Source organism: Lolium perenne, chromosome 3, assembly GCF_019359855.2.
Source record: "Lolium perenne isolate Kyuss_39 chromosome 3, Kyuss_2.0, whole genome shotgun sequence".
In the NCBI taxonomy this organism is placed as follows: Eukaryota; Viridiplantae; Streptophyta; class Magnoliopsida; order Poales; family Poaceae; genus Lolium; species Lolium perenne.
The window spans coordinates 22,006,760-22,019,734 of NC_067246.2; the positions used below are offsets into that span (position 1 = coordinate 22,006,760).

At 45.9% G+C, this 12,975-nt stretch overlaps 2 protein-coding genes across 2 annotated transcripts; both read left to right on the forward strand.

Moving 5' to 3' along the window:
* The first annotated feature begins 998 nt into the window (after positions 1-998).
* On the forward strand, positions 999-2,020 carry LOC127340914 (zinc finger BED domain-containing protein RICESLEEPER 2-like). The gene is made up of 3 exons (XM_051366685.2): positions 999-1,654; positions 1,734-1,798; positions 1,879-2,020. Exons 1-3 carry the CDS (start codon positions 1,057-1,059, stop codon positions 1,909-1,911), a joined length of 696 nt encoding a protein of 231 aa, XP_051222645.1. The 5' UTR covers positions 999-1,056; the 3' UTR covers positions 1,912-2,020.
* Positions 2,021-11,098: 9,078 nt separating this feature from the next.
* On the forward strand, positions 11,099-12,748 carry LOC127339147 (uncharacterized). The gene is made up of 2 exons (XM_051365027.1): positions 11,099-11,658; positions 12,673-12,748. The coding sequence occupies exons 1-2, from the start codon at positions 11,099-11,101 to the stop codon at positions 12,746-12,748; spliced, it is 636 nt and encodes a 211-aa protein (XP_051220987.1).
* The last annotated feature ends 227 nt before the right edge of the window (positions 12,749-12,975 follow it).

Below are 12,975 nucleotides of genomic sequence, written 5' to 3' on the forward strand. Positions count from 1 at the left end.
AACTTTGCCCAAAATTGTGTTATGCTATTTTCGGATAGGACTGTCATATTTTTTTGCAATTCAGGAACTTATTTGTTAATTGCTCTGTATGATGCATAGATCATTGGCTTCTCAAGATGGAGCAGAAGGTTCAGCTGTGGCTGGTTCAGGGAATGGAAACTCCGTCGATCCTTCAGCGTCTCAACATGCTACTCCAACATCTCAAGTTGCTACTCCGATATCTCAAGCTGCTACTCCGACATCTGAAGCTGCTACTCCGACATCTCAGGTTACATCTGGTAGAGCTGGTTCTAAGAGGAAGCTAACATCTGCAGTATGGAATGAGATGGAATCAAAATTAGAAAATGGAGAATGGAAAGCTGAGTGCAATTATTGTCAAATTTTTTTTGCTTCGGGACCTAGAGCTGGCACCACTCACTTGTGTTCGCATTTGGATTCTTGTCCTGCTAGGCATGCACCTATGGGCCTAAAGCAACAAAAATTAAGGTTGACAAAAGGTGAAGGTGGCAAAGTGAATGTAGAAAATATCATTTTTGACCAAGAGAAGGCTAGGAAAGATCTTGCATTGATGATATGTGAACATGAGTACCTTTATCTATTGTAGATCATAGTGGGTTTCGCAGATTTTGTTCTTCTTTGCAGCCATTGTTTAAGATGGTGTGCAGAAATACTATTAGGAATGATATTGTGGCTATGCATTCTGCTCAAAGGGAGAAGATGGTGAATTTCTTTGCAACTTTCAAATACCGAGTGGCTATCACTACAGATTTGTGGACATCAGGCTATCAAAAGAGAGGTTACATGGCTGTTACTGCACACTACATAGAGATATTTGAAAAATTAAAGGCACGTGAAAAGAAATTTAAGTGTTGCCCAACCAAAGATGATTGGAAGTTTGCAAAAGAAATATGTGATAGGTTGAAGCTCTTTTTTGATATAACTGAGTTATTCTCGGGCACCAAGTATGTCACAGCAAATCTTTTTTTTCCTAAAGTGATTACCATTCGCTTAGCCATAAGGAAATGGGGTAACAGTGACAATGCGCTTATACAAAAAATGTCTGAGGAAATGAAGGATAAGTTCGAGAAGTACTGGAAAGATATCCATGGTCTTATGTCCGTTGCAACAGTTCTTGATCCAAGGTATAAACTCAATATTCTTAATGCTCTTTATGGTCCCCTCTATGGACGAGAGCATGCAGCCACAGAAATAGAGAAGGTGAGGAAGTTACTGATTGGATTAGTGAAGCAATATAAAGACGAAGTTGAAGGTGAGGATACATGGGATGCTTATGTTGCTGAGCCAGTTGGAGAAGAAGATGAAGCCATGAAACTCTATGATCTGTATATGTCTAGTCGTCCCACTGTACCTTCTTCATCAATCCATACAGAATTGGACTTGTATTTGGAAGAAGCTTGTCTTCCTAGAACACAAGAACTGGATATCATCACTTGGTGGAACGTTAGGGGCTCGAGGTTTCCTACCTTGCAAAAACTTGCTCGTGATATATTGCCTATTCGCATAACATCTGTGGCTTCCGAATGTGCATTTAGTACTAGCGGAAGAGTACTAAGTGCGCATCGTAGTAGACTTACTCCGAATGTGGCTGAATCTCTCATGTGCATGCAAGCTTGGTCTCGTGCTGATATGTTAGGTGATATGGTTTTGCACTTGCATTTGTTTCTCTACTTTGCAGATAACTTGTCATTTACTAATGTTGGTTATTTCATCAGGTGGATGGGATTCTACTCTCTTTGCTACATTTCAGAGTGTTCTTGAGGATGAAGAAGAAGATATGGTAAATTACTAAAATGCGTTGATATAAAATTAGATGTCCATAGTTTACTAATGTTTTTTTATCATTTGTTGCGTCTGTAGGATGAGTCTACTTCAATCATCACTCAAGAGTGAAGATGCGGCACTGCTTCTATTTCTGTTGGGTTGGCGGTTGACAGCTGGTGTTTGTGCTCTCTAGATGCTGATGGTTGCTTCCTGCAAGCTGCTGTTTGTGCTGGTCTAGTAGCTGGTGTAGATGGCCCAAAGAACCAATCACTTGTCGTTGTATTGTCCGCTAGCTACTGTAGCTATTTCCGTTGGCTGATGCTGGTGCTAGATGTTGGCTTTTCGCTGAGACTATGAAATTTACCTTTATGTTGTTATTTGTTACTTGCTGGCTATTATGCTCTGAACTATGTTAAGTTGTGTCAACCATCTGTGTCAGTTGTCAAATTATCATGTCACTTTTGATTTACTACTATGAGATTAAGGCTTATATGAGATTGTCATTTCCAAATTTGATATGTGGCATGAGCTAACTATTATTGATTTAGGATATTGATTTTTGTTTGTCAAATCTCTAGTAAAATTATGGGAAAATTATGTTTTTGAATATACCCGTCGGGTACCTGTATACCCAATGGGTACGGGTACCCGCTGGGTATGGGTGTGGGTAAAATTTCATACCCGCGGGTACGGGTATGGGTAAAATTTTCTACCCGTGGACTATATGGGTATGGGTATGGTATTGCTCTACCCTGCCCATACTCTGCCCATTGCCATCCTTACACTCGTGGCTTTAGTCTCATCAGCATCAGAAATCCAATTGGAATCACTATAACCCTCAAGTACACTCGGATACCCAATATAGTGAATACCATAGCTCGCAGTGCCTTTCAAATAGCGCAACACTCTCTCAAGAGCATGCCAATGAACATCTCCAGTTCTTGATACAAATCGAGCCAATTTGCTTACAGCAAAGGAGATATCCGGCCTCGTGGCGCTGGCTAAATATATAAGCGAGCCAATTATTTCAGAATATCTCAATTGATCTCTAGCAGCTCTTTTGTTCTTTAGAATTAGCACACTAGGATCATAAGGCATTGGAGAAGACTTGCAGTCGCTATACCCGAAGCGACTCAATATCTTTTCCACATAGTGGGATTGAAGCAATGTAATCCCACCATCGTCATCCTTGAGAAGCTTGATGTTTAAGATTACATCAGCTACTCCTAAGTTCTTCATCTCAAAACAACGAGATAAGAACTCTTTGACCTCCTTAATGACAATAAGGCTAGTCCCAAATATCAATATGTCATCAACATAGAGACAAAGGATAACTCCCTCGCCCCCACCATAGCGATAGTATACACACTTGTCAGCTTCGTTTACAACAAAGCCTTCAGCAGTTAAGGTTCTTTCGAACTTTTCATGCCACTGCTTAGGTGCTTGCTTAAGACCATACAAAGACTTCAACAACTTACACACCTTTCCTTCTTGACCATCTACTACAAATCCATCAGGCTGCTCCATATATATTTCCTCATCGAGCTCTCCATTTAGGAAAGCTGTCTTAACATCCATTTGATGAACGAGAAGACCATGTGAGGCAGCCAAGGAAAGTAGTACTCGAATAGTGGTCAGTCGAGCTACAGGTGAGTATGTATCAAAGAAGTCTTCGCCTTCTTTCTGAGTATAACCCTTGGCCACAAGTCATGCCTTGTACTTTTCAATAGTACCATCGGGTCTAAGCTTTTTCTTGAACACCCACTTGCATCCTACAGGTTTGCACCCATAAGGACGATCAGTAACCTCCCAAGTTCCATTAGCTAAGATGGAATCCATCTCGCTTCGGACAGCTTCCTTCCAGTAGTCAGCATCCTGAGATGCATATGCTTCTGAAATAGAAGTGGGAGTATCATCCACGAGGTACACAATGAAATCATGACCAAAGGACTTTGCAGTCCTCTGCCTCTTGCTCCTTTTGGTAGCTTCATTGTCGTCCTCCACATGATTATCATAGTGTTCTATCGCAATGGTAGGTTCAGGAATTGTAACTAACTCCTGACTTGATGAACTAGGCATCTCCTGATTTGATGAGCCAGGCTTGTCTTTCATGGGAAAGATGTCCTCAAAGAAAGTCGCATCATTCGACTCCATAATTGTACCAACATGCATGTCGGATACCTCAGATTTCACTATCAAAAATCTATCGCCAATGCTATGAAATGCATATCCCAGAAAAACACAATCCACGGTTTTTGGTCCAAGCTTGCGCTTCTTGGGTATTGGCACATTCACTTTCGCCAAGCAACCCCAAGTACGTAAGTAGGAGAGTTTCAGCCTTTTCCTTTCCCATTCCTCAAATGGAGTAATGGTTTTGTTCTTTGTGGGAACATGGTTTAGGACATGACACGCGGTCATTATCGCCTCCACCCACCATACCTTGGATAGACCCGATGTATCTAACATGGCGTTAACCAAATCAGTTAGAGTACGGTTCTTTCTTTCGGCCACCCCATTAGACTGAGGTGAGTAGGAAGGCGTCCTCTCATGGATAATACTATGCTCCGCACAAAAAGAATCAAACACATTGGAAAAATACTCTCCACCACGATCAGACCTAAGCCGTTTAATATTTCGATCAAGTTGGTTTTCGGCCACCCCATTTCGATCAAGTGATTAAAAGCTTCATCTTTAGATTTCAGAAGGTACACATAACAATATTGAGTGGAGTCATCAATTAACGTCATGAAGTATCTTTTTCCACCTTTTGTCAACTCGCCATTCATCTCACAAAGATCTGAATGTATGAGTTCCAGCGGTGACAAATCTCTTACCTCAGCAGTCTTGTGAGACTTGCGAGGTTGCTTAGCTTGCACACACACTTGACACTTGGAACTCTTGACAGTAGTAAATTTTGGAATTAAATTCATATTGGCTAGCCGCGTCATGCACCCAAAATTAATATGACAAAGTCGTGAATGCCAAATATTGGACTCACTATCATTGCTAACATGATTAATAATTTGAGTACATAAGTCTGATAAAGATAAGCGGAACAAGCCTCCGCACTCATAGCCTTTTTCCAACAAATTGTCCATACTTAGAAATTACAACTTTATTGGACTCAAAAACCAACTTAAAACCATCTCGACATAAGAGCGATCCGCTAACGAGATTCTTATTGATGGAGGGAACGTGCTGCACATTCTTCAGCTGGATGGTCTTCCCCGAAGTAAACTTCAGATTTACCGTACCAACACCATGAACAGAAGCACGTGAGCCATTTTCCATCAGCACGGAGCAAGTCCTTGCGACCTGATAAGAAGAAAACATGGAAACATCAGAACATACATGTGTATTGGCACCTGTATCAATCCACCAATCAGGAGAGTAACATACTGAAAGGACAGTAGGGGAAATACCGTACCCAGCATCCTTCATCTCAGTATCGCCAGCAATAACAACATTAGCGGTCTTGCCGCCGTTCCCACGCTTATCATAGCGATTAGGGAAATTAGGAGCCCAATGGTCAGGCTCACCACAGACGTGGCAAGCCCCTTTCTTCTTATCAGTCTTCTTTTTTGAAGTTGGTTGAGTGTGAGGCCTTGTTCTTTCCATCAAACTTGCCTTTGCCTTCAGATTTGTTCTTGTTCTTGAACTTGTGGGATTGGAAGTTTTTCTTATGTACCACATTGGCACTAGAACCTCCCTCAAAATCTCGAGCACGTGTGTCCTTTGCTCTCGCCTTTTCTTCCACATGAAGAGACCCAATGAGATCCGAAACGGAAAACTCTTGTCTCTTATGTTTCAGAGAAGTAGCAAAGTTCCTCCATGAAGGAGGAAGCTTGGCAATAATGCCACCGGCCACAAATTTGTCCGGTAAGGTACACTTAAACTGCTCAAGTTCTTTGGCAAGTGACTGTATCTCATGAGCTTGCTCAACAACGGAGCGCTCACCAGTCATCTTGTAGTCATAGTATTGCTCCATGACATACAACTCAGTGCCAGCATCCGAGACCCCAAATTTGGCCTCGAGTGCATCCCACGCATCCTTACCTTGCTCAAAAGTCATGTACGAGTGACATAGGCATCCCCAATGGGCCTGCCGAATAAGGTACCCGGAGATATTTGGAGGCCTGCGACCCGAAGCTGTCAAGGCCCGGAAGCCCAATAAGTGTCGATATGGAAGATAGAGATAGATTAGAAATAAAGAGTCATGTAATTATGCGGGAAGGACTTCATCTGTTTCCCGGAATTTGTAACTTGTACGACACGAAAAGCCTCGGCTCCACCTCTTATATAAAGGGGAGCCGAGGGAGCAAGAAAGAATCGAATCATTGTCAACACAAACCCTAGTTTTTCATAGGCGAGTACCTGTTTCGGCTGAACCCTCGAGATCTACTTGCCCTCTACTTTCTACGAAAACCCAAGTCTACAATCCGTAGGCATTGACAAGTTAATCCCTTGTCAATTGGCACCGTCTGTGGGAATTAGAGGCGTCAAGGAGGTGATCTCGATGGCATCGTCAACATCATCGACAGCAAGCAACGTGATGGACGGAGGTAAACAGGCCAAACCTGATCTCGTCGATTTTGTTCCTCACCCTCCCGCCCGTTTGCATGCATATGCCGATCTGGAGGAGTCGATGGAGATGACGTTCGGGAGTTTCCACTTCCGCGTCGGGAAAGAAGGATCGCATCGCCTGGCGGCACCGATTTTTTCGGGACCGTTAGCGGCCGATTCCGATTTCTCAGGATCATCATCATCAATCGAGTCAGGCGACGAGGAGGCTTCGCCGCCAAGCTACATCAAGCCCGCCGCCGGCAGAGAACTCGCCGATCTGCTCGACGGCATGTCCTTCGGGTCGTTCACGGATTCCGATCTGAGCAGCGACTCGGACAGCGTCGACAACTTCGACTTCATCGACAGATCTACTTCTATTCGGGAGGTCTTCACCGATCGATACGACGGTGTCACCGACCCTGAAGATGAAAACATAACTGCAAAATACCACCAAGTCTACGTGATTGGAGAATCAAGCCGACCGGAGGATGAAGTGTCGGAAGATTTCGATGACTTGGGCAACCCGTACATCGACCCTGCAGATCTCACTCGAGGAACAGGCCCAAAATACATCGGCCCCATGCCGCGAGAGAAGGTACAGCTGCCGCAAGCAGCTTGGGACAGAGCTCAGAGGGCTATGGACAGCACGGAACCGATGACCACCACGGTTACACCAGAAGTATTACAAGCATATCAATATAAACTCGCCCGCGCCGGACGAGAGTTAGAGAAACAGAGAAGAGTACTTGAAGCAAGGAAAGCCGCAGCTTCTGCATCGAGCGCACGTAGGGCAGAACTGAGCCGACAATCAGGAACGTCGGGAAACAACCATAGAGACGGCCGTGCAAGAACAAGATCTCGGTTGGCAAACGTGCCCGAACACGTAAGAGAGAACCTGATTCAGAACCTCGACATGTCTTTTATGTCAATAGACACGAGGGGGCACATCATCCCAAAAACGTCGGAAGCAAGATATCTGGCGACACATGCTTTCATGTTAGCATCCAAGCCACCGGCGGGAGATCCCAGGGAAGCATTGTATAACATGGCAATGGCAGGAGTTGGAATCATGGGGACAGCAATACAAGGAGCAAGCACACCGCAACACGAGAGTGCTCCAAGGCAAAATAGTCCTCGACCAACTACAGCGGCGCGGGACCCTTCGCGGGATGGTGACACAAGGAACACAGTGGCGCAAGCATGAGTCGACAGAGCACGGCAGGAGAGGGAGCGCAAAAGTCGAAGAGAGCGCCGGTACTCGCCAGAAGTTAGCGAAGAAGACATGTGTGGACTCCCTTGCTTTACCCAAAGGGTTCGCAAAACTCGGGTTCCCTCGGGCTTTAAGCTACCCGATAATTATAAGAAGTACGACAGATTACATGATCCAGAGGACTGGTTAGTCGACTACCTGGAAACAGTGAAGTTGATGGGCGGAACTAGAGCGATAGCCATGCAGAGCATCCAGGTTCACCTTAGTGGAGCCACAAGATCTTGGATGAAGAAGCTACCAGGAGAATCTATCGACAGCCGGGAGACTTTTGAGGACATGTTGATCAAAAAATTCCGCTCTACATGCAAGAAACCTGCATCAATAGAGCAGTTGAGGGCCTGTAAGCAGAAGTATGACGAATCAATGAGGGCATACATCCAGCGATGGAGCATCATAAAAAACTCGGCAGAAAACGTATCCGACGAGTGAGCAATTGATGCATTTGTCGCAGGGATCCGAAGGAGAGATTTGATCGAGGACTTGGGTAGATCCAACCCGAGGACAATAGCGGAGCTCATGGAGATAGCGAATCACTGGGCGGATGGCGAAGACGCTGTCCAGAACAAACGACACAGGTCACCTGAGGAGGATCGGAACAGAAACAACAATCAAAATAGGCGACGTTATCGCTACTTCTCAGATAATGACGGTCCCAGCCAAGTGGCGGCTGGCTTCCGAGGAAATAGCGGAGGAAATCATCGAGATGACTATCAGAGAGGCAATGATCAGCGCAATGATCATAGAGATGCGCCAAGCTCCAGCAGACAAAATAATCGACCACGGTTTCCGAGGCTGCAAAATATATCACCCGAAGATCTTCTGAAAGGACCGTGTCAGATGCACTTTTTCCTCGACATCGAGGGAAAAAGACAATCAGGCCATCTTCAGAAAGACTGCCGAACTTTCCAAGCTTTGAACAGGTATGCGCAGAATGCCAATACACAAGCAGCAAACAGGGGTTATGTGCAAGGGCCAAGGAGCGAAATTCACCTGCCACCACCACCCGCGATTACCAATGCAAATCAGCATCAGTTGCAACTGGCGGCACCTCCGGACGGCAATGTTGAGTACATCAACACAACGGGAGCGGTGTCGATGATTCAGAAGGGCAGACCCTCGAATAGGGCCCAGAAGCTAATTTCGCGGCAAGTATACATGGCAGAGAAGATGCCTCCACCAACTATTGAGTACCTTAATTGGTCAGATCAAGACATAACATTCACTCAAGCGGATCACCCGCCTCAAGTTCCACGACCAGGGCAATCAGCTATGATTTTACTGGCAGTAATCGCAGGATTCGAAGTCTCGCGCATATTCATCGACGGACGAAGCAGTCTGAACCTCATGTACGCGGATACGTTGAGGAAGATGAATATTTCTTTGGCAAACCTGACACCAACGGACACGCGTTTCCACGGCATCACACCGGAGAATCCGAACTATCCATTGGGAAAGATCAATCTCGACGTACAGTTTGGAACTCGAGAAAACTTCAGGAGGGAGAAGCTGGAGTTCGAAGTTATTGATTTTCCATCACAGTACCACACTCTCTTGGGACGACCCGCATATGTCAGATTCATGGCTGTGCCGTACTATACATACTTGTTATGGAGGATCCCCGGACCTAAGGGCCCAATCACGGTGAAAGGAAGCTTCGCGATGGCAGATAAATGCGACAGGGATTTTCATAGGCTCTCCGAAACCTTCGGGATGCAGGCTGAGTATGAAGCATCCAAGCTCACCACCAATTATGACGTGTTACCTGACGGAGGAAGATCTTTGCAAGAGCAAGTTTTCGACATCTCCAAGAACTCTAAGGAAGTGCAGATTCACCCGACAGATCCCAAGAAAACGACAGCCATCGCAACAAACTTGGATAGCGCATAGGAAAGCGCGCTCATCGAGTTCCTCCGTGAGCGCTGGGAAATCTTCGCATGGTGTCCAGCTGACATGCCAGGAGTACCTAGGGAACTTGCCGAGCATCCTCTTAATCTAGATCCAAGAGCCAGGCCAATACGACAACCTTTGCGGCGTTTTTCTGAGCCAAACCGCAAAGCTATGCTATCTGAGATCCGTCGACTCAAAGAAGTGGGTTTCATCAAGGAGTTACACACCGAGGTCACGTGGGTTGCCAATCCAGTACTGGTCCCGAAGAAAAACACTGAGGTCCTTCGCATGTGCGTTGACTTCACGTGTCTCAATAAACATTGTCCAAAGGATCACTTTCCCCTCCCGAGGATCGATCAAATTATCGACTCCACAGCGGGTTGCGAACGTCTTTCCTTCCTGGATGCATATTTTGGCTACAACCAGATCCGCGTAAAAGAAGAAGATGAAGTCAAAACAGCTTTCATAACCCCTTACGGCGTGTTCTGCTACAGGACAATTCCCTTTGGGTTGAAAAACGCGGGAGGCACATATCAGAGGATGATGCAGAAATGTCTCGCCAAGCAGATTGGCAAAAACGTTCAAGTATACATCGACGATGTCGTCATTACAACAAAGACAGGGTCCTCTCTCATCGATGACCTGCGATAAACCTTCGACAACCTAGACAAGTTCCGTCTCAAACTGAACCCGACGAAGTGTTCCTTTGCAGTTCCTGCGGGAGAACTTCTCGGATACTTGGTGTCAGCCAGAGGGATCGAGGCTAACCCGGAAAAAATACAAGCAATCATGACGATGAGGAAGCCAACTCAGCTCAAGGAAATACAGCAGCTGACTGGGCGAGTCGCAGCTTTGAGCAGATTCGTCGCAAGATTAGGAGAAAAAGCGCTCCCCTTTTACGCGCTCATCAAGCAAGGAGAAAAGTTCGAGTGGAACGAAGAAGCGTACAAAGCTTTTGAGCAGCTCAAGCGCATGATTTCGACACCACCAATACTGGTGGCTCCAAAGGATAAGGAACCTCTCCTGCTATACATCGCGGCCACACCTCAGGTGGCCAGCACAGTCCTTGTGGTAGAGCGAGAGGAGGAAGGAAAGATTCATGGGGTACAGCGGCCAATATATTTCCTTAGTGAAGTTTAATCACCATCCAAATAGCGCTACCCGCAGTATCAGAAGTTGGCATATGGAGTTTTCATGTCAGTAAGAAAGCTAAGGCACTATTTTTTGGCACACCCGATAATAGTAGTAAACGAGGCTCCCCTCTCAAATATATTGAACAATCCAGAAGCTACAGGACGTGTCTCCCTTTGGGGAATCGAGCTTTCCCCTCGGGACATCACATATGAAAAAAGAAAGGCGATCAAGTCGCAAATCCTGCCTGACTTCGTCGCAGAGTGGATGGAGTTGCAAAACACGGGACCCCCAGATTTATCGCGTACCTGGCACATGAATTTTGACGGGTCCAAGAGGCTAGAAGGAGCAGGAGCAGGCGTAATACTGGTCTCACCCCAGGGTGATAAGATGAAGTACATACTGCGGATGACTTTTCCCAACGCATCAAACAATGAAGCAGAATATGAGGCTCTCATTCACGGGATGAAGATGGCTAAGGCGTGCGGTGCTACCCGCCTAAAAATATTCGGCGACTCCCAGTTAGTGGCTCAACAAGTGATGAACAAGTGCGACACAGTCAACGACAGTATGATAGCATACAAGGAGGTGTACAATGAAATCGAGAAACTCTTTGATGGCTGCGAAGTTAACCATATCAGCAGGCTCAGCAACGATGAAGCTGACGTTTTAGCAAACATCGGCTCACAATGTCTTCCAATACCACCTGGAGTCTTTTGGGAGGAAATAAGCGAGAGGTCAACCAAGGTGAAGAAGGTACCAAAGCAGTCGAAGAAAAAGGAGAAGTCCAAGAAAGACTCGGGGGCTCCAGCAGCCCCGGAGGCACATACATCAGATGATGAGGAGGAACCAGACGAGGTCATGATGATCCAAGTCCCCTGGATGCAAGTATACCTGGCGTACATCACAAAGAAAGAGATACCCGACGATCCGGTCGAAGCAAGGCGAGTTATTCGACGATCCAAGGCCTTCACCGTGGTAAAGGGAGAATTATACAATCGAAGCATCTCAGGAGTACTGCAAAGGTGTGTCACACCCGAGGAAGGGCGAATCATATTGAAGGACATACACGGAGGAATATGCGGCCACCACGCCAGCAGCCGAGCAATAGCAGCCAAAGCTTTTCGAGCAGGATTCTATTAGCTCTCAGCAATAGAGGATGCAAAGAAAATTGTACGAACCTGTGAGGCGTGTCAGATGTTTGCATCAAAACCTCACTCACCAGCAGCTGAATTGATGCCGATACCATTGGCGTGCCCTTTCGCGCAATGGGGTTTACACATGGTTGGGAAATTACACAAGTCCTGACCCGGAGGACACGTGTATATACTGGTGGCTGTCGACAAATTTACAAAGTGGATTGAAGCAGTACCAGTAACGTCGGCAGACGCAGCATCGGCGTTTAGCTTCGTCAAGGGGATAGTTTTTCGATTTGGCGTCCCTAACAGCATAGTTACGGACAATGGCAGCAATTTCACTTCCCGAGAATTTAAGGAGTACTGCAACGAAGTCGGCATCAAACTACAGTTTGCATCGGTGGCGCACCCGAAAACCAATGGCCAAGTCGAAAAAGCAAATGGCATTATCTGCAATGGAATCAAGAATGGATTATTAACTGCACTGGACAAGGGACGACACAATTGGGTGGAGGAGTTACCCAATGTATTATGGAGCATATGAACAACACCCAATACAGCAACCCAAGAAACTCCGTTCTTCTTGGTTCATGGAGCCGAGGCAGTACTCCCGATAGAAATAGAACATGATTCTCCAAGGGTTGCAGAATATGATGAAGAAACCTCACGGAAAGCACTCGAAGATGATGTGGACGCACTAGATGAAGCCAGAGATGAAGTACTTTCGAGAGTAACAACGTATCAGCAAAATCTCAAGAATTATCATAGTCGACGACTGCGGCCCAGGTCGTTCGAAGTTGGCGATCTAGTTCTTCGGCTCAAGCAAGAAAGCCACGAAAAATTCGAGTCTCCATGGGTGGGGCCATACATAGTCACTGAAGTAATCCCAGGAGGAGAATACAGATTGAAGGACAAGAAGACAGGGAAGGACGAACCAAACCCATGGAACGTGGCGCAGCTCCAGCGTTTCTACGCTTAGAGATCAATATAGTATCGACTATGTAAGCGTACATTGTACTGAAGAGCTCGCAAGTTTTCAGACGCACTCTTTTCCTTTCAGGACACCGAGTGGGGCTGGAAGGTGTTTAATGAGGCGGGCTTGCGATGCTGCAATATAATAAAAATAGTGATGGTATATATTTTTCTCGCAAGGCTCGGGGGCTCGTACCCGCAGAATTCGTAAAATATACTCGACTCTCAAAATAT